The 22053-nt window shown below is 40.2% G+C and overlaps 2 protein-coding genes across 8 annotated transcripts in view; both read right to left on the bottom strand.

Annotated features, from left to right (window-relative positions):
• Positions 1-1894: 1894 nt before the first annotated feature.
• Positions 1895-2965, bottom strand: LOC114462215 (proline-rich protein 2-like). The gene is made up of 3 exons (XM_028444911.1): positions 2719-2965; positions 2389-2625; positions 1895-2148 (listed from the first exon to the last, which is right to left on the bottom strand). The coding sequence occupies exons 1-3, from the start codon at positions 2963-2965 to the stop codon at positions 1895-1897; spliced, it is 738 nt and encodes a 245-aa protein (XP_028300712.1).
• A 1612-nt stretch (positions 2966-4577) lies between these two features.
• evi5b (ecotropic viral integration site 5b) overlaps positions 4578-22053 on the bottom strand; it is a 73563-nt gene continuing 56087 nt past the window's right edge. For all 7 annotated transcript variants that reach the window (XM_028443693.1, XM_028443692.1, XM_028443696.1 and 4 more), the window contains 7 exons: positions 16910-17041; positions 15256-15396; positions 15029-15187; positions 13762-13908; positions 13595-13690; positions 9380-9475; positions 4578-5131 (listed from right to left, as the gene is read on the bottom strand). In XM_028443693.1, coding sequence (XP_028299494.1) covers positions 4832-5131; positions 9380-9475; positions 13595-13690; positions 13762-13908; positions 15029-15187; positions 15256-15396; positions 16910-17041 — 1071 coding nt within the window. In that variant the 3' untranslated portion in view covers positions 4578-4831. The remainder of the gene's footprint in view (positions 5132-9379; positions 9476-13594; positions 13691-13761; positions 13909-15028; positions 15188-15255; positions 15397-16909; positions 17042-22053) is intronic.

The following is a 22053-nucleotide window of genomic DNA, read 5'->3' as shown; positions in this document are numbered from 1 at the left end:
ACTGAGAGGAAGATCACTTTAATATCTGTATTGATTTATGTATTAATATCTGTCCCTGTGTGGCTGTTTAATGTATTTATAGTGAGTCACTGACGTCCCGTCCTTTAGAATAAAATGATGCGTCACAGCGGAGACAGATAGATATAGATATATAGATATAGAGCTGTGAATGATAACGTCTGTTTCTTTTTCTGTTTTTCAGTTGAATTTAGTCAGAAAAGTCTGACTGAAGTTATTAAGTCAGTGTTTTTAAACCGACAACATGCACTGCGGTCAAAGCAGAGCCTCGTTTATTGACGATAGTACAGTAATGCAGTCCAAGGACGGACTTCAAAATAAAAGCACCGACCTATGAACATACAAGTCTGATGTTCTGTGACTTTGTTGAAAAGAAAACCTAAAGCCTCATCGGCCCTTTGTGTAATAGTTTAGTTATTCATTCATTAATATTACCATTTAATTCTGATCACATTGAAGCTTTAGAAGATGGAGGCCATGACGTTTCATCTGTGTGAATAAATAGTCCAACATTAAAAATGAACACAATGGCTAAGATACTTCTAGCAAGTTCTGATGTGTAGTTTCAAAATAAAAGCCCACCAAAGATTGAAATATGAGTGTTATGACCTCATCTATGATGTCAGGTCAACATAAACAAGACGCCACAGAAATCAAAGGTTTATCAAAAGTTTTTATTAACAAAATCCTAAAAGTATCAACATAAACCAAAGGGTCTGGAGACCCTGTCCAAACTGGACCATGTAGGGAGAACACTGGGGTAACCCTATACAGTCCACCTTAAATAAACTATAATAAACCATAAAACATACAAAACACTAAAACTTCCTAAACATGAAAACAGGACGACCAGAAATCTCCATCCAAACTAAAATAAACTTCTAAACATCTCCAGTGGGAGATGAAGAACCCTCCCCACATGTCTGCTGATGGTCTGATGTTCTGCCTCCATCCTTCTGGTCCTCTCAGCCCTTCATAAGCTCCTCCTCCTTCTCAACCTGATTGCTGATGTGAGTCAGGTGTGTTAGGACAGAGGAGGAGGGGCTGAGAGGCCATGAGGCACCAGCCGTAACACCCCCACCCTTAAAATTGTGAATGGGGAGCCCTGCTTCCACAGGGTGGGGGGCGCTGTTCAGTGGGGGGCGGGGCCTGGGCTGCTGTCATTGCACTCTCTCTGCTAGTCTGGCTGCTTCTTCAGGTCCAGGGTTTACAGTAGATGTTCTTACATACATTAGTCTATGATACACTGACATGTCTTAGACTGTAGATAAAACTGAGCTTAACTTTAGACACGTTGATCCTAAATACCTGTTTTAGGTTTTACCTCTCACTCCTTCCCTCTGACCACACCCACCACCATTATACCTAAGCTACACACTGGTCACCTGACTGGTTTGATTACACAACATAATAAACACAATATACACAACTATAACTACACAACTCACTGTACAATAATCAACTCTTCTCCATCCTTTACATTTCCTACCTTGAATTTCTCACTGTATCTGAAGGTGGTTGAACACAGACATGAACATTGAAGAACAGTCATGTGGAGACAGGACCATCTATAAGGAGGAATAAAGGAGAGATTTTTGGGGTCCATCCATAAAGTCAGTAAAATGATGGTCTATTGTTCTATGAATCTGTGATAACCACATTTATTTATTCATCTGAATAATATCCACTGTTATCCAGGAACGTTTATTATTATTATTATAGTCATCTTAAAGATGGAAATCATGGTTTTTATCACTAATAAAATGGTTCAAAGTGACCAAAAATGGTGGAAAATGTGATGAAATGGGATTTTAAAAACCACAGAAATTGGTTAAAAGTTACAAATTAGAGTGGATAAAAATGTGCAGAAAAGTCGTTAAAATTTGGTGGTGCGGACGTGGCGAGGCGGTGGGCCACTGGGGGGCGTGGGAGTGCCTTTCCCCTTTGAGTATTGGTGCTGACCTCGTCTCCTCGTGGTCTTGGGGTCGGTCCCTGCAATGTGTGGGCCCTGTGCGGCAGGGGGTGGGGCGCGAGTTGCGTGGCCCTTTGGGATGATGCTGTTTTCTGGGGGGTGGCGCTCGCTGTTCGGGTGGTTGGGGGCGCGGTCGATCACCTGGTGGGTCTGTCCTGCTATTTAGGGGCCGATGGGTGGGTCTGGGTGCCCTTGGCTGGGGGCTGCTCTACCACACCAGGTGTGTGCCGTTGGTGTACCGCCCTCTCACGGTAGCGGCCGACCGTGCTGTCAGGTGGGGGGTGGGGCCTGGGCTGCTATCCTTGCGCTATCTGGGGCTGTGCAGTTCTGCTGGATGGGGGCTGGCTTGTGGGCTGGGGGGGGGGGATCTCCCTGGGGGGCCCAGCCTAGAGGCTCGCCCTCAGGGGTTCCCAGTGTCGGGGAGCGGGTGCCCTTGGGGTTGGGCGGTCTCGGTCCTGGCGGGGGTCTTCCAGGGCAGCGGAGCTGGCCGTGCCTTTGCATGCCTGGGGGTGCGGAGCGGGCTGGCCCCTGCTTGAGCGGTGCCCTGCAGGGCTGTGGTCTGCGGCTCTGCCTCCTCAGGGCTGTGCGTGCCACTTGCCGGTGTGTCGTCTGACTGGGCCCTTGGGGGGTCTTGACTTTGACAAAATCAAAGGCTCATCGTGCAGGCGACGTCAATGAAGGGTTCTCTGGGGGGCTCGGGGGGTGCTCCGGAGGGCTGGTGGGGTGACTTGCAGCATCCTCTTGGTGATGGCAGCTGGTGATGCGACCAATGCCTTGGGTGGGCTGCTGCCGGTGCTGCTTCTGTCCCGGGGTCTGGTCCCTGCTAACTCTGGCTGCCTGTCCTGGTCGTCTACTGGGTGTGGGCCTTAGCTCCTCCACTGGGATCTCGGGCGGGGGGCTCTTTCTGCTGGCCTGGCTGCGTCTTCTGTCCCTGGGCAGTGCTTGGGTTCCCATTAGTGGTTCTTGCACATACATTGGTCTACGATGCACTGCCATGCCTTGGACTGTGGGATAAAACTCATACTGGGTTTAAAGGTAGGGTAGGCAATTTTCAAAAGCTAGCATGATTTTGAATGTAGCCTCCCCGATGGCACTGCCTTTATCCCCTCGCTCCTCTCCTTTGTGCTCCGTCTCACTCACATGCATGCTCACAGCTGCTGCAGAAGAGGAGCTCAGCTCATCACTTGTATTGTGTAGAAACGTTCTCCTTTCAGCAGTAAATAAACAATTTTAGATTGTTAGATTTTCTTCGTTCCTTTTTCAGAGAACAAAAGATCTTAATTTCTGTCAGGACATAAAGACAATTTCAACCAAAAACTTAAAAGTGTATCTGGAGAAAAATACCTACCCTAGCTTTAACCTTAGTACATTAGGTGTTTAAAGTGGTAGAAAGGGTTTATAAGTGCTGAAAATGTCTGGAAAGTGGAAATGTACAGAAAAGGCATTAAAATGTGATGTAGAAGTGTCAGTAATGGGAATAATGTAGCATAATTACATTAAAAGGAGCAAAAATATGGCAAGAAAAAGTGATGAAAATAGGTTAAAATATGGTGAGTTTGGTGGAGTTGCAGAAAAAAGGTCAAAATTAAACAGAAATGGGTTCAAACTGTTAAAAAACATTAAGTGTCTTGAAGGTATCTGGCGACCCCCTCCCAGTGTCTCACGTCCCCAAGGTTGAGAACCACTGCTATAGTAAAATAGACAAAGAAAGTATAGTTTATAATTTTATTGAAAACTCATCACACGTCATTTAGTGTCCACAACATGTTTGAGTGCGTCATTGTGTTACTGCTGGTGTTCATCACCATCGTCATCACCACCAGGGGGTCAGAGGTCACCTGATAAACACACCCTGGTCCTGGTGGATCAGACACTAACACTCAGCATCTCCTGCTCGCATGACACATCGTTTCCTCGTTCATTTCTGTGCAAAACGTGTAATCCATAAAAACACATTAGTCATGTTAGAACGAACCCGTGTTTAGGTTTATTTAAACCTGATCTTACAGGGACGTCTGTTAAGGCATTAAACCACAAAAGGTTCAAAGTGTTTATTGTAAAAAGCTTTTCTTTATCCAAACATTCGTATCATTCCTTTCTAAACGGAGCATCTGATTGGTCCGTTAAACATCTCATTAATGCGAGTCTGATGATGTCAAATAACCATTTAGTCGCTAATAACGGGAGCAGAGATAAAGTGGGAGGTTCCAGTTTTTAGGAGAAAACACTAAATATTAGTGTCATTTATCCCCTTTTATTAACACATTAAACTAATATCTACGTCCCTTTATTCTGATAGTAATAGATTACAGAGGACATAATTACACATTATACACACGCACATGTAGAGTGTGTAAGAAAAGGCAAACAATGTGTGTGTGTGTATATAAGGCCAATAGGTCACACACACACACACACACACACACACACACACACACACACACACACACACACACACACACACACACACACACACACACACACACACACACACACACACACACACACACACACACACACACACACACACACACACACACACACACACACACACACACACAGTGATGTACCAAATGTTATAAAATGCTTTAAAAGTATAAAAACATGTCTTTATTGCACAGTCTTAGAGGAGGTCCAGGGTCCACGCCCCCTCCCCCCGCTGCCCCTCCTTCTGCTCCGGTCCATAGAGAACATGTGCTCATGGGAGCAGAACCAGCAACACACGGAGATAAATAGTTCAGATCTGAGTGTTTTGATGTGAAATGATAAAGTTCAGATCCACAAACGTCTGAAATGACTGAAAGAAAACGCCTGCCCTCGGCCCGGCCTCAGACCTGCCGCTCACACGGCGGTGGACTTAGTGTTGTTACTCGGGGGCACGATGAGTGTCAGGGGCTGGTCGTCCTCTTCGTCTTCATCCTCCTCTTCCTCCTCCTCCTCGCTGTCCGTCACCCGGAGGTTTGGCCGCAGTTTGACACGCCCTCCGTTGCCTCTGGTCTGAATGGGGTCCTGGACCGCGTCGTCATCCGAGGACTGGCCGGACTCCACCCCCCCGATATAGTGGTTGACAATGTGGATCCCATCAAAGGGGTCAAAGGTCGGCTGATTGGCCACGCCCCTCTGGCCTTTGAGGCAGCAGATCTGTAAGCAGCAGAAGAAGAAGTTATAAGGCGAAGGAGCTAAATGCTAACTCAATGCTAACGCTTTCATTTATGGGTTTGCCAGTGTTTGCCTTGCCAAAAAAAGAGAAAGGTCGTGGTATTTTAATTTGAAGGGCATGTGTAGCTGCAATAATTTGGTATTACAGTTTTTTAAAGCACAATATTTTGTCGATAAAGAGTCTCCTTTAAAAACATTCATATTTATGGTTTTAAGATTAAAAGTGGTCAGAAACAAAAGGCATCATTTGTTCATGTTAATAATCTGTCCTCAGCCAGAGTTAATCATGGAGTTCCACAAGGTTCAGTTTTAGGACCAATACTCTTTACATTATATATGCTTCCACTAGGTAACATTATCAGAGAACATAATATAAATATCCATTGCTATGCAGATGATACACAGTTTTATCTCTCAATGAAATCAGATGAAACTCATCAGTTATTAAAACTCCAGGCTTGTCTTAATGACATCACATCCTGGATGAGTCGTAACTTTCTCCTTCTTAACCAGGATAAAACCAAAGTGATTTTATTTGGTCCAAAACACCTCAGAGATAAATTATCAGAGTAAATAGTGTCTCTAGATGACATTACTCTGTCACCTAGCAACCACAGTAAAAAACTTAGACATTATCATTGATACTGACTTATCCTTTAATTCTCATATTAAACAAATCACAAGGACAGCCTTCTTCTACCTCTGTAATATCTATAAAATCAGGAATATCTTGACCCAGAGTGATGCTGAAAAACTAATCCATGCATGTGTTACATCTAGACTAGATTATTGTAACTCTATACTGTCAGGATGTCCTAGTAACTCACTAAAAAGTCTCCAGTTAATTCAGAATGCTGCAGCTAGAATACTAACAGGAGAGAACATATTTCTACAGTGTTGGCTTCTCTTCATTGACTTCCTGTAAAATCTAGAATAGAGTTTAAGATCCTCCTGCTAGCATACAAAGCTCTACATGATCAAACTCCTGTATATCTATAGAGACCTGTTAGTGTCCTATCGTCCAGGAAGAACACTCCATTCTCAGTTTGCTGGACTTCTGGAAGTTCCTAAAGTATCTAGAAGTAGAACAGGAGGCAGAGCATTCAGCTACCAGGCTCCTCCCCTTTGGAACCAGCTCCCAGTCTTAATAGGCTGCTACTCTCTCCACCTTTAAAAATAAACTCAAAACCTACTTATTTACTAAAGCGTATACCTTATAATAGCATTAACCTAAAACAGACTTGGTCTCGTTGTTTTGGTCACAATCACAGACCATTACATGCAATGGTCAACACCTCAGACCATTGTGAGAGACAATTACATTCAAAACCTACTTATTTACTAAAGCGTACACTGGTGGGTTTTCTGCCTCTTTTGACCCAACTATATTTGGTAGTAGTGATGATGTTGACACTTTAATAGCCATTGTCTGTCTGTTTTGGACACAGTAGCACCAGCTAAAAATACTCCAGGCTCTAATAAGAAACCTTGTCCGTGGATGAATGAAGCTATTTTTAGCTTTAGGAGAAGCTGCTGGAAAGTGGAACAGTTGTAGAAAACCACTAAACTAGAGGTGCACAGACTCTATTTAAAAGAAAAGATAATGGAGCTAAATGAATTAATAAAGCATGCCCGCTCTGCTTATTTTACTAATCTTGTTTTGCAAAATAAGAGAAACCCCAAGGTTTTGTTCAATACTATTGAAAATCTTGTTGCACCCTCACCGTCCCATGTGCCTGTACACACACAGGACTGTAACAATTTTTTAAATTTCTTTGTAAATAAAGTACAAGATATCAGGGCTAGCATCACTCCTCCCTTGGTTAGCTTGTGCAGTGCATCAGCCCCTGTGAGCTCATGGTCCTCCTTCACTCCTGTCAGCCTACAGGATGTTCAGGTTTTAGTAGAAAGATGAAACCCTCATCGAGCACTGTAGACATTGTTCCTACTTCTCTGCTTTTAAACATTTTTGATGTTGTTGGTCCTTGAGTGGTAAAACTGATAAACCTCTCACTTTTATCTTTCTCGCTCCCCAGCTTTTTTAAACATGTGATAATAAACCCCATTCTTAAACAACCCAATCTTGATCCGGGGGAGCCTATAAACTACTGGCCCATATCTAAGCTTCTCTTCATGTCTAAAATCATGGAGAATATGGTTGCTAAGCAGCTAACCTCATACATGGAACAACACAATATTTATGATAAATATTAATCTGGTTTTAGATCAATCCACTGAAACTGATCTTCTGAAAGTTTCTAGTGACGTGATGATGTCACTGACTCTGGTCGTTACACAGTTTTAGTTTTACTTGATCTGATGCTGCCTTTGATACAGTAGATCACAGTATACTGGTTGATCCACTCAAATCTGAGATGGGTTTTCTGGTACTGTTCTCCAATGGTTTACCTCTTACATTAATGGAAGAACCTTTAATGTTACTATTAATGATGTAATGTCTAATATGTCCAACCTGTCATGTGGAGTAGCCCAGGGCTCTGTTCTGGTTCCTGTTTAGTTTTTATTGTATCTGATGCCTCTTGGTCGGTTGATCCGTGGTTTTAAAAATGTGTCTTATCATTTTTATGCTGATGATATCCAGTTGTACTGCTCCTTTAATGACTCAGAGTTTCACTTTTATCTGAGTTCTTAGATTGTATATCCTGTATCAAAAACTGGTTGTGATCAAATGATCTCCAGATAAATTATAATAAAAAGATTCTGTGATTAAAAACTCTCTTGGTGATTTGGGCTCATCTGTTAAAACCAGCCTCAGAAACCTTGTGTTTGTGTTTTCATACACACATTTATATCATCACACATTAACTATTGTAATTTTAATGTTTTAATAAGTCGACCCTAAACAGACTCCAGATCGTACAGACGCTGCTGTCAGACTTTTAACTGGTGCTTCTAGAACATCCCACATTACCATAACTTCTAGTGAAGTTTAGAATAAAATATAAATATTAGTTATTACATTACATGAGCGTTACATGGTCAGACCCCTCAATATATTTCAGACTTGTTGTACCCCTACACTTCAGGGTGAAGTCTTCAGTCTTCAGACCAGGGTCTCCTAAAGACCCTAAAACTACATTTAGAACCTGTAGCTCCCAGACTCTGGAATAACCTGCACCAGTCTCTCAGGGAGCTCAACTGTGTGGTTACTTTTAAAACACTGTTGAAGAAAAGTTTTTAGTTACTGGATTTTAAATTTGTATTATCCTTTAATGTTGCTGCTGTTATGATGTTTATGCATCCATGTTTTATTATTCTATTTGTATTTTTACCACAACTCTGTACAGAACTTTATGATTTTATCTGTGAAAAGTGCTTTATAAATAAATGGCTTACTTACTGTATAATTGTGATATATTAAAGCGGACATGGTTCCCTCTGTAGTGATCGCTGAGATCAATACATGTGACCAGGAGAAGATGAAACCTCGTCTGTAGTGGTAACATTTCATAACATGGTGGATGCTGCAATATGTTTAATATTAATATTAACGTAACCACTAGGAACCAGTGTATCAAACAGAGATTTATTCCTATAACTGTCACTAAATGCTTGATCATGTGGATCTTGTTGGGTTCTTTCTTTTTACTATAGACTTTATATTTTGTTAAGCGCACTGAGATGACTTTGTTGTAATTAACATTATATAAATAAAGTTGAGTTGAGTACGTCCACTTTTTATGTTCTGTTTGAGCAGATTTTACAAATTCATGAAAATGACCTGATTTCTCAGGGACCTTGAATGCATCTTGTGAACATGTTAATTTAAATACTGTAACTCCACTAATATTGACTTTATCTGATATATTCCACCAGTTACATCACATCATAGTCGACCAATCAGATTAAACGTAACGCATCACATTCATTTATTTTATTAATGTTATTTTATTTATAAAATCATTTTAGATTTTGACAAACCTTTAATTTTATACAGATGTCCAATTGTGGCAGATTTGGTGTCTTTTTAAGTTTCTACATGAGATGTTTACGTTATGTATTGATTTTTACACCTGTGGCTGTGATAAATTAACTTTGGTTTCACTTTAAATCAGAGCAGAAAAACCAGCAGAGAATGAAGGAGTGAATGCTTTCTGAAGCGTTGTGCATGTGTAGCGTCATGTGATCTTCACACAGGAAGTGAGCTCTCCTCTGGGTGTAGTTAACACCTCTGATCTGTTATTGATCGTAAATATCAGCAGTTGTCACCTCATGTTTCAGCTCTGATATCTGGTCTCTGAGCTCTCTGATGTACTGGGTGGAGTCACTGTGGTTCAGCTGGACCTGGACCTTCCCTTCTTCCTTCTACACACACACACAGAGACACACACACACACAGAGACACACACACACACAGAGACACGCGCACACACACACACACACACACACACACAGAGACACGCGCACACACACACACAGAGACACGCGCACACACACAGAGACACGCGCACACACACAAAGACACGCGCACACACACAGACACGCACACGCACACACACGCACACAAAGACACACGCACACACACACAGAGACACGCGCACACACACACACACACAGAGACACGCGCACACACACACACAGAGACACGCGCACACACACAGAGACACGCGCACACACAGAGACACGCGCACACACACGCACACAGAGACACAGACACACGCACACACAGAGACACACGCACACACACACAGAGACACACGCACACACACACAGAGATACGCGCACACACACAGAGACACACGCACACACACACAGAGATACGCGCACACACAGAGACACACGCACACACACACAGAAACACGCGAACACACAAAGACACGCACACACACACGCACACAGAGACACAGACACACGCACGCACACAGAGACACACACACACACACACACACACACACACACACACACACACACACACACACACACACACACACACGCACACACACACATTAGTGTTCCTACAGGTTGATACTTTGCTCTGTATAAGTATTTACATTAAAAACCAATAGACTTTATTATAATGTATAAGATTTGTGAATATTGTTTATGGTCTATAGCAGTGTTTCACAAATGGGGGTACGTGTACCCTTAGGGGTACAGGATGGCAGTACAGGGGGTACTAGAGAGAGAGAGAAGTGAACAAATAAAGAGTCAGTGTTGGTTCTACCTCAGACATGAAATGAGCAGAAATAATAAAAACTATAAAAAAAAGAAGACAGTCATCAACATATTTTTCAACATTGAGTTTGGGACCCCATGTGAGGTCGCCTGAAATTTCAGAAAAAATAAAATCGATTTTTGAAAATATTTAATAACTTTATTTTTTATATTAAACAACACTATCCTAAAAATCTGTTTTTCTATACTTTCACTTTGTGAATCTAGTTCAACTAAAATGTAGTGAAATATAAATAAATATCTGAGCTCAAACATGAGCAAAAACTAATTCTAGAAAAAAATGTCTTTGGGGTCACCAGAAATTCTCTTTCAAACTGGGGTCACGATCCAAAAAAGGTTTAGAACCACAGCTTTAAATACTGTTTATTTGACTTATTTATAAAATGAGATTATTTAAAGTGTGTGTTATCACTCATACATTCCATCATTATCATCTATAGATGTTTTTAAATAGTTTAATAAGTAAAACATTGTAGTCAGACAAAGGGGAGACTAGGATTCAGAAATAAGAGAACGAGGGACTAGAACCTAAAAGGTTTAACAACCACTGATCTGTGGCATTTTGTCTGTAATTGTCTCTGTATGAGGCAAAAAATTAAATTAAAAAAAGGAATGTTTGAATAGTTTCTCACTTCTCTTTACAGGAAAACACTTTAACATGATTATTGAGTTTTTATGTTTTTATAATAGAACATGTGTTTAATCCATGTAAGGAAAGAACCTCATGTTTGACCTTATGCTGTGTTCACACACACACACACACACACGCACTGTGAGTGGTTTGGTTCCTGAGCAGAATGTTGAACCATCAACACTAAGCAGAGCATCTCTTTACATACTGTAGCTAAGTGGTTAGCAGATAGCCGTGGGGGGAGCACGCCTCTATTTGTTTTGGTCACCCTTGTTGTTGTGTAGAGCTACATTTGTTTGGGGATAAATAACGGCTCCTTTTACGCTGCTACGTTATTATTTCATGTGTTTCCAGTCTCACTAAAGCAGAGGAAAATTACCACCAATCTATGGCTACAAAATAAACAAACAGTAAATGATAACAAAACCTTGATCTGATTGATCACTGGTTCTAGTCCCTTTTCTCTTAAGTCCCCACTTTGTCCCACTACAACATATTGCTCAGAAAACTATCTTAAAACATCTATAGACCATAAGGATGTAACGGTATTGTGAAAACCACGTAATCTCGCGGTAATACCGTGCCGTGTGACGGTACCAAACAAGAACTCAGAGTTCTCCCGCTACTGTCGTTTTTTCCGGCGCTATTGAGTGGGTCGTTCTGAGAAGCAAACATCATCTCCCATAATCCCCTGCGCAGTGCAGGGTGTTAGTGCTAAAGTGCTACCTGGAGCAACAACAGGAAGTGGCTGTGAGACGCAGTATGTGCTAGTTTTTCTGAAGAACAACCTGTGTCATGTGACTATTGTGTGAGTGAATCAGGGAGATGACATCATTTATTTTTCTCTGTTTTCAACATTTATGAGAGCTTTAATCAGGCCAAAAAAAGAAGAGCTGAATGAAGCCGCTGTTGTTAACTATTTACTAACTACTCCCTAACTACTCCCTAACTACTCGCTAACTACTCCCTAACTACTCCCTAACTACTCGCTAACTACTCCCTAACTACTCCCTAACTACTCCCTAACTACTCGCTAACTACTCGCTAACTACTCCCTAACTACTCCCTAACTACTCGCTAACTACTCCCTAACTACTCCCTAACTACTCCCTAACTACTCCCTAACTACTCCCTAACTACTCCCTAACTACTCCCTAACTACTCGCTAACTACTCCCTAACTACTCGCTAACTACTCCCTAACTACTCGCTAACTATTAGCTAACTATTAGCTAACTATTAGCTAACTATTAGCTAACTATTCGCTAACTATTCGCTAACTATTCGCTAACTATTCGCTAACTATTAGCCAACTATTAGCCAACTATTCGCTAACTATTAGCTAACTATTCACTAACTATTCGCTAACTATTAGCTAACTACTTGCTAACTACTTGTTAACTATTAGCTAACTATTAGCTAACTATTCGCTAACTATTCGCTAACTATTAGCTAACTACTTGCTAACTACTTGTTAACTATTAGCTAACTATTAGCTAACTATTCGCTAACGTGTACGCACATGAATCATCACCAGATTCACTGTAACATCAGCTCCTGGTAAAACCATCACAATTAAACCAGAACCACAGCGACACACACACATACACACACCTTAAAGCCGACATAGGCAACTGGTGGCCCGGGGACCACATGTGGCCTTTGGTCTAATTTTGTGTGGCCCCCAAAACAAAATTGTGATTGATGAAGTTGGAAGTTCTATGAAGTCCAACATAACACAACAAAAGAACACAAAAAGAAAACAAAGACACACTACACAAACACTTAAACACATGAGTACAAAAACAAAAACATGCAAAAGGATTCAAAAACACACAAAATAACAATAACACAAAAACATAAGAAAATAAACACACAAAAAGGCAACAAAAATGTGCCATATTGACAAAAAAATACAGTACACAAAATGAATTAAAAAAATACACAAAATGTCTTAAAAAAAAATCAAAAACAAAATGTTGGAGGTTGTTTCCTGTGTTAATGCTCAGATTGGTCGTGATTCTGAATGCTAACATAAATGTTGATCAGACGCTGTAAACTAAACCCTAAAATACTAAAATTCTCTGCTAAATAGAAATGATTTGTGTATAAAGTAGTCAGTAGTCAAACACTGTCATATTTAAATATCAGTTACTGCCCTCTATGGGTAAAACCAGGATATTACAGCTGAGAATCTTATTTTGTAAATAAGTGAATAAAACAGTATTTAGTTCCTCCTGAATAGATTCATTTATGTCATCATCTCCTGATGTGGAACCAACACTGATCCTTGTATTTTACAATAAATGTGTTCCAAAAAAGATCATTTCTATCAATATGTTGAGTAATTTGCTGTTGTTTGTCTGTTCTTTTTATTATTCAGTATATTTTTATCTTATTTTATGTGTCTTTGTTGTCGGTAATATTTAGTATGATTACCATTTTTAACTAAAATAAATATTATAAACCCCATAGTTTTAATGCTTTCATATATTTCTTTTCCTCTCCGTCTCTCTATAGGACCCCCTGTAGTGCCATAGCGTACCCTTAGGGGTACACATACCCCCATTTGATAAACAGTGCCATAGAGGGTTAGATAATGTATATAATATAATTTACCTGAATTTCCAACTCAGAGATGTGTTGCTGTAGTTCAGCCATAGCAGCGATGTTGTCAGCCTCCCTCAGTCTCACCGCCATCACCTCCTCTTTACTCTGCACACAGACACCTTCATCATCATCATCATCATCATCATCATCATCTACTCTGGTGGACGCTGTACTACCTTGCATTCCATCTCAGCTTGTCTCCTCTTGATTTCCTTCAGCTGCACCTGTAGATCTTTGTTCTGAGCCATTAGAGTGGTCGAGTGCTCCATGTGGCCCCTGCACTCCTGCTCCACCCGCCGCAGCTGATTACTGTGAATCTGGCTCTAAATATGCAAGAGACAAATTAGAATGACATCATCAGTCATGTGTCATAGACACTGGTAGTGGGGTCACCAGATGTCTTCAAGAAACTAACAATATTTTTTCAACAATTTCAGCACAATTTGGCTTATTTTTACCATTTTTCTACAACTCCACCAAACTCACCATATTTGAACCTATTTTCATCACTTTTTCTCTGCCATATTTTTACTACATTTTTATTACATTTCTCCCATTTCTGACACATCTACATCACACTTTAATGACTTTTCTGTACATTTTTAACACTATCCAGACATGTTCAGCACTTATAAACATTTTCTACCACTTTTACACCTAATGTCACATATATTGACCTATTATTGTCACTTTTAACCTCTTTTCACCAGATTTCATGATTATTTTTGCCAATTTAACCACATTCACCTCTTGTCATTCTCATTATTTTTCAGTTTAAACTAATTAATAAACAACACTTTAAACCCTTTTCACAACTTTTTCTGTCTGTTTTTATCCACTATAATTTACAACTTTTAACCAAATTCTGTGGTTTTTAAAATCCCATTTCACCACCTTTTCAACATTTTTGGTCACTTTGAACCATTTTATTAGTGATTAAAACCAGGATTTCCATCTTTAAGATGAATATAATAATAATAATAAACGTTCCTGGATAACAGTGGATATTATTCAGATGAATAAATAAATGTGGTTATCACAGATTCATAGAACAATGGACCATCATTTTACTGACTTTATGGATGGACCCCAAAAATCTCTCCTTTATTCCCCCTTATAGATGGTCCTGTCTCCACATGACTGTTCTTCAATGTTCATGTCTGTGTTCAACCACCTTCAGCTACAGTGGGACCTTTATTTTGGAGGGTCCCTGCTCTCTGGGACCTTTATTTTGGAGGGTTGAGAACCACTGCTCTAATAAACTTACACAGTGAGCTACTGCTGCCCCCTTCAGGCCATGAAGTCACACTACACTAAATATGTTGTAAAAGGCCAAATATTGCTCACATTAATCATTGATACACTAATAATTAAATAGATATTCTTGTAGAAATCCATCATTTAAAGAGCGACTGATCACAGACATGATTCCTGTGAGCTGACCTGTGTCTCCAGTTCCATTATCCTCTGTCGAGACTCCCGCAGCTCCGCCTGTGCCTCGGCCTCCCGCAGCCTCACAGACATCAGCTCGTCCTGCAGCTCGCTCAGCGTGTTTTTCTTGGGGCTGTCCTTCCAGCGCCCAGAAGTACGAGCCAAGTGACGCTGAGAGGAGAGCAGAGATGTTACGCCCTGTAAGAACTAAGAACAGAAGACTAGAGGTGGGTGCTGACCTGCCAGTGGTCCTCCAGGTCTCTGACCTGCTGCCGTAACTCCTTCAGTCCAGTCAGAGCCTCGGCTTCTCTCAGCTTCACCGCGATCAGCTCCTCCTGAAGCCGCGCCACGTTGGTGTCGTCAGGCAGGGACGCGTTTCTCTGAAGACCATGAAAGAGGACCAGGTTTTAAAACTTAAAACAAAGACGACGACATCTTTTCAAAATAAACTACTTGCACATGATTTTATTTGTAATGAAAAAAGATCATAAATGACTCTCAGTCCTGTACCCCTTCAGACATTTAACCTGAACCCATGTACCCCCTACCGCTGCACAAACATTAGAATGTAATGCAGCGTTTTTCAACCTTGGAGTCGTGACCCTGTGTGTGGTCTCCTAGAATTCAAATGGGTCCTCTGAAATGTCTAATAATTTATGATAATACAAAAATACTGATTAAAAATACATTTTTCAAATGTTTTAATTAATAACAAACTGTATTCTATACTTTCACTCTTTCAAATATAAATCTAGTTGAAATAAGAATCAACATCCCCTCCAGATTAGTTCTTATCACTCACAACCTTTTCTTCAATAAGAAAATATTACCACATCAGAATATCAAATTAGTATTAAATAGTTTCTGAGAAAAGCTTTAACTCAGACAGACGTAGCTCAAACCCATGTCACACGTCCACACTTTGAGGTGGGGGATAATAAATCTGTAGCCACGGGTCGTACGCTCCTGACTGCTGGTTGATTTATATTCTACTTTACAATTTTTAGTTTTTATTCTTGTACCCGATGACAATTTGCATATCAGACTTTGGGAACACTGGGTACTATAGCGACAGCTGAACCAATTTAAAGTGGCCATGAGTTAAAATAAAAAAGCAACATTTTACGTTAACATCAAATTGTTTTGAATTATAATATTAATAAAAACCTTGTTTTTCTTTTTCCATGTTGAGAGAAATCAAACAGTTATATTGTCATTGCTATCGACCAATCAGCATGGAGTTGCAAAAGCGTAAAAGACTTCTGAGCTTTTTAATTGGTTTATATTGGAAGCGTTACTATGGCAACTGTTGTGATTGACAGCTGACAGTCCGCAGAGATGATGTTTTTAAAAGAAATGAGCTGCTGCTTTCCTCTCAGACGTCCATTTAAACGGGACTAATGGGAAAAATGGACCGGGAAATGAGACGTAACTCTGAAAACCAGGACAGTCAGTGTTGATTCTGCAATAAATCACAATATTTCACCGCACGATTATCATATTGATACAAAAAAAAATATCCGAATCATGTTTTTTCATGAAAAAAAACATTTAAATGCGCTAACATTAGCATAGCACGTAAAGTCCTGGTCACACATGTGTAATTTCTATAAAAGGTCGAGACAGTGTGTGCGAGTGTTTCACAAATAAAGAATAAAAAGAGGCACGTGAGCCTAGAACCAATGCATATCTGTGACACTGTGTCTATGTTCATAGCTCTAAGCTGATCACATTACAGGGAGCTGAGACATATGCTAAGTAGTTTACTGAAGACCCAAACATGTTCCAGGTGAATATTGAATAATGAAGGAACAATTGAAACAGCTGGAATGACCTTCCTGTAGAATGTACCCATGATTCAACAGTATTAATTTTTCTGGAGTGGTCCTTTACCTTCTCTATATCCAGGATCTTGTCTTGCATTTCCTTCAGAGCACACTGGGACTCCGCCTCCTTTAGTCGTGCCTGCACCAGCTCCCTCTCCAGCTGAAGGACGGACTCCTCAGAGAAACGAGGGGCTCCCTTCTACAACCAACAACACACCACAGCACCAGACATCAGCCTCTGCCAACCAATCATCATCTGAGAGGAGATAACACCAAGTCTTATAGATCAGTGGTTCTCAACCTGTTCAGGCCACAACCCCCAAAATAAAGGTCCCAGAGAGCGGGGACCCTCCAAAATAAAGGTCTCAGAGAGCGGGGACCCCCACTGTAGCTGAAGGTGGTTAAACACAGACATGAACATTGAAGAACAGTCATGTGGAGACAGGACCATCTATAAGGGGGAATAAAGGGGAGAGATTTTTGGGGTCCATCCATAAAGTCAGTAAAATGATGGTCTATTGTTCTATGAATCTGTGATAAACACATTTATTTATTCATCTGAATAATATCCACTGTTATCCAGGAACGTTTATTATTATTATTATTATAGTCATCTTAAAAATGGAAATCATGGTTTTAATCACTAATAAAATGGTTCAAAGTGACCAAAAATGGTGGAAAAGGTGGTGAAATGGAATTTTAAAAACCACAGAATTTGGTTAAAAGTTTCAAATTATAGTGGATAAAAACAGACAAAAAAAAGTGGTAAAAAGGGTTTAAAGTGTCAATATTGGAACAATTATTTTAAACTGGCAAATAATGGACATGACAAATGGTGAATGTGGTTAAATTGGAAAAAATAATCATGAAATACAGTGAAAAGATGTTAAAAGTGACAATAATGGGTCAATATATGTGACATTAGGTGTAAAAGTGGTAGAAAAGGTTTATAAGTGATGAACATGTCTGGAAAGTGTTAAAAATGTGTAGAAAAGTCATTAAAATGTGATGTAGAAGTGTCAGAAATGGGAGAAATGTAGCAAAAATACATTAAAAGGAGCAAAAATATGGCAAGAAAAAGTGTTGAAAATAGGTTAAAATATGGTGAGTTTGGTGGAGTTGCATAAAAAAGGTAAAAATAAGCAAAAATATTCAAATTATTATTGCTTCTTGAAGACATCTGGCGACCCCCCTACCAGTGTCTTGTGACCCCAAGGTTGAGAACCCCTGTTAAAGTAGCTGCAAAGTTCAGTAATATTTCAGACGACATCCTTTCATCTCCACATGAATTATTCACGAGACCAAACAGAACCTTATGTAGAACATTATGTAGAACCTTATGTAGAACAGATGATTCAATTATTCAGAGCGTTAGATGAACACATGGTGAGAGATAGCTGCTGCTCACACTTTTATGAAGACATTACAGAGGATAACGTAGTGTTGTCTATTCATGTACGTTCAGACACAATAACATCACAATCATGTCAACACTCTGCAGAGCGCTGCTCCCAGGATGAGCAGAAGCTAACTGCACCGACCTGGAGGCATGGGCGGAGCTTGTAGGGGGGGCGGAGCATTGTACCCCCTCGTATTCATTAGAAAAAATACAATTCTTAAAAAAATTTACATAATCTACAAATATTTGAAGTGCCATAAACACATTAATCTGAAAATGGTGATTTTTAATGACACGGTTCAGCCTCACAGAGATAAAAAAAGGAGAAGAAAACAGGGCGGAGCTGCTTTCTTCTTGTAAATAGAACGTTACATTTTATTTTTTTTACAGTAGTTTTACTGTGTTTTGGACTAAATGATGGAATTCATTGGATATTTGAATGTTTGAGGCAGATTTTGATGTAATATACGGATTCAGTCAGACATGGCATCATTTTAAAGGCATTTAATGTTTGACTAAATAATTAAGTGTTTGCTGTGATGGTTGTGTCATACAATGAATATCTGGTATATGATACTTGTTATATGATGCTGTATACAGTATATATGAGAAGTATTTAATCCCTGATAAGCGTGAATGAGTGAGTTTTTTTTTGGCACTGGAGTCATGTGACCATCGTCTACTGTTCAAGGCTACAGTGAAACCATGATGAAATGTTATTGATAGTTTAATTTTATTTCTCTGCTGCTTTTATTCTAACATATTACTGTTAGTTTGATGTCACAAATGTTAGTTCTACCTCATCTATGTCCTAATATTCTCTCCTATCTCCTCAACACAGTGGAGGAGGTCACAGGGTTAAGGAAAAGTGTTAGGAGACTTCCTAAAGGAGTTAAGGACATCACATTGATTAGATAATCAGACAAACTTCCACTAGGTGACGTAATAATAATAATAAGAATAATAAGGTTAGTGACATCTGTTATGGTGAAAAAACTACACATTTCCTAAAATGGACTAAAAGTTAATTTCTAACACTTTCACTGATATAATGTGAAAAAAAATCCAGGAATTCACATTGTAGGAATTTTAAATAATTTATTTGTAAATTATGGTGGAAAATAAGTATTTGGTCACTTCAAACAAGACAGATCTCTGGCTCTCACAGACCTGTAACTTCTTCTTTAAGAAGCTCTTCTGTCCTCCACTCGTCACCTGTATTAATGGAACCTGTTTGAACTGGTTATCAGTATAAAACACACCTGTCCACAACCTCAAACAGTCAGACTCCAAACTCCACTATGGCCAAGACCAAAGAGCTGTCGAAGGACACCAGGAAAAGAATTGTAGACCTGCACCAGACTGGGAAGAGTGAATCTACAATAGGCAAACAGCTTGGTGTGAAAAAATCAACTGTGGGAGCAATTATCAGAAAATGGAAGACATACAAGACACTGATAATCTCCCTCGATCTGGGGCTCCACGCAAGATCTCATCCCGTGGGGTCAAAATGATCATGAGAACGGTGAGCAAAAATCCCAGAACCACACGGGGGGACCTGGTGAATGACCTGCAGAGAGCTGGGACCAAAGTAACAAAGGCTACCATCAGTAACACACTACGCCGACAGGGAATCAAATCCTGCAGTGCCAGACGTGTCCCCCTGATTAAGCCACTACATGTCCAGGCCCATCTGAAGTTTGCCAGAGAGCACATGGATGATACAGCAGAGGATTGGGAGAATGTCATGTGGTCAGTTGAAACCAAAATAGAACTTTTTGGTATAAACTCAACTCGTCGTGTTTGGAGGAAGAAGAATACTGAGTTGCATCCCAAGAACACCATACCTACTGTGAAGCATGGGGGTGGAAACATCATGCTTTGGGGCTGTTTTTCTGCTAAGGGGACAGGACGACTGATCCGTGTTAAGGAAAGAATGAATGGGGCCATGTATCGTGAGATTTTGAGCCAAAACCTCCTTCCATCAGTGAGAGCTTTGAAGATGAAACGTGGCTGGGTCTTCCAGCATGACAATGATCCCAAACACACCGCCCGGGCAACGAAGGAGTGTCTCCGTAAGAAGCATTTGAAAGTCCTGGAGTGGCCTAGCCAGTCTCCAGACCTCAACCCCATAGAAAATCTGTGGAGGGAGTTGAAAGTCCGTGTTGCTCGGCGACAGCCCCAAAACATCACTGCTCTCGAGAAGATCTGCATGGAGGAATGGGCCAAAATACCAGCTACTGTGTGTGCAAACCTGGTAAAGACCTATAGTAATCGTTTGACCTCTGTTATTGCCAACAAAGGTTATATTACAAAGTACTGAGTTGAATTTTTGTTATTGACCAAATACTTATTTTCCACCATAATTTACAAATAAATTCTTTAAAAATCCTACAATGTGAATTCCTGGATTTTTTTTTCACATTCTGTCTCTCACAGTTAAAGTGAACCTATGATGAAAATTACAGACCTCTGTCATCATTTTAAGTGGGAGAACTTGCACAATTGGTGGCTGAATAAATACTTTTTTGCCCCACTGTATGTCTGCATATGATACAATATAGTTTTACATTATTTAAAGTGGTTGAAGGCATATTATTCCAGGGTTCTAACCAGAGCTGTTGAGCGTAGGGTCCCCCGACATTGTATTTTGCTCCCCAACAAAGCGATGGCGCCTCAGCAACGTAGGGGGGATTTTCAGTAGTTTTTTCCTTTTTTAATCGGTACGTCGTAATAATTGTTGAACACGGACACAAAGGGAGTTCCAGGTGTGCACAGGTTGTTTTTATTCTCTTTAATCTGCATAACCCAGAAACACATACATCAGCTGCACTATTTATGACATCTGCTCGGATGCTCGTGTCTTTACCTGAGGACCCCTGCAGCCACATAGCTGCCCCCGATGGCGCCTGTGTGACGGGGCGTGTAGCGGCACGTGAAGCTGCTCCTCATGTTCATAACGGATCATTCTACATGTGAAACGTGTTCAGGCCTAAAGAGTCATCGCTTTATTCTGGTCAGACGGGTTTGGGTCGGGTTCTCTCTGGATTCAATGTGTGCATCTTACACACGTGTACGCGCATGTCTACTGCACGTGTGTATGTGTGTGTGTGTGCGGGAGCATCCTCCGCGTGTGTGGCTGTTCCAATATTACTACAGGTCCCATATAATACTTCATTTAAATTTGAAAAGCGCATCTTGGAATCATTCTTTTGAATAAAATATTATTTCTTGTCTTTACAGTGTCTGAGTATTTATTAGTGGAGGACCTATATATACAGTATACAGTATATATAGTATACCTAGATATACACAGTAGGTATATATATATATATACACACAGTATATATACTGTATATATAAGTATGAGTAACTCTCTAACTACATCCATCATGATCCTTCACCAGTTCAACAAATAACTTTTAGCTTTAAAGGCTGGAACAAAGATTAAAAAAAGAAAAAAACCAAACTTTAGCTTTACTTCTATAAATTTGTATAAATTCTATAAATTTATACATTTCAAATTTTTCCACCCCAGTGGCGCCCGACCACGCGCCACGTGATCCCCTATGCTGTGAAAACATTGTGGTGAGAATCCTGTGTTGCATCGATAACTTATATGATCTGTGTCCCTTTAAATGTTGTGAATTGTGGGTCATCATTATCTCGTCTCCTCTGGTAAAGGTTTCCTAGGCTAAAGGAGGTTATAAAGGAAGCATTGAGCTTCCTTTCCTAAGCTTTTAGAGAATTGGAATGCTCCTTATCATGGCCACCACTTAAACACTTCCAGTGTTAAGGAAAAGTGGATAGGA

This window comes from Gouania willdenowi, chromosome 4, assembly GCF_900634775.1.
Source record: "Gouania willdenowi chromosome 4, fGouWil2.1, whole genome shotgun sequence".
NCBI lineage: Eukaryota > Metazoa > Chordata > Actinopteri > Blenniiformes > Gobiesocidae > Gouania > Gouania willdenowi.
This window is presented reverse-complemented; position numbering and strand designations above follow the sequence as displayed.

Coding starts and splice junctions, on each gene's coding strand:
- LOC114462215 (XM_028444911.1), bottom strand. CDS start 2,965: ATGTATGTGCAAGAACCACTAATGGGAACCCAAGCACTGCCCAGGGAC. Junction 2,626..2,718: donor TCACCAAGAGGATGCTGCAA/GTCACCCCACCA, acceptor ATTTTGTCAAAG/TCAAGACCCCCCAAGGGCCC. Junction 2,149..2,388: donor GACACTGGGAACCCCTGAGG/GCGAGCCTCTAG, acceptor GCCCCTAAATAG/CAGGACAGACCCACCAGGTG.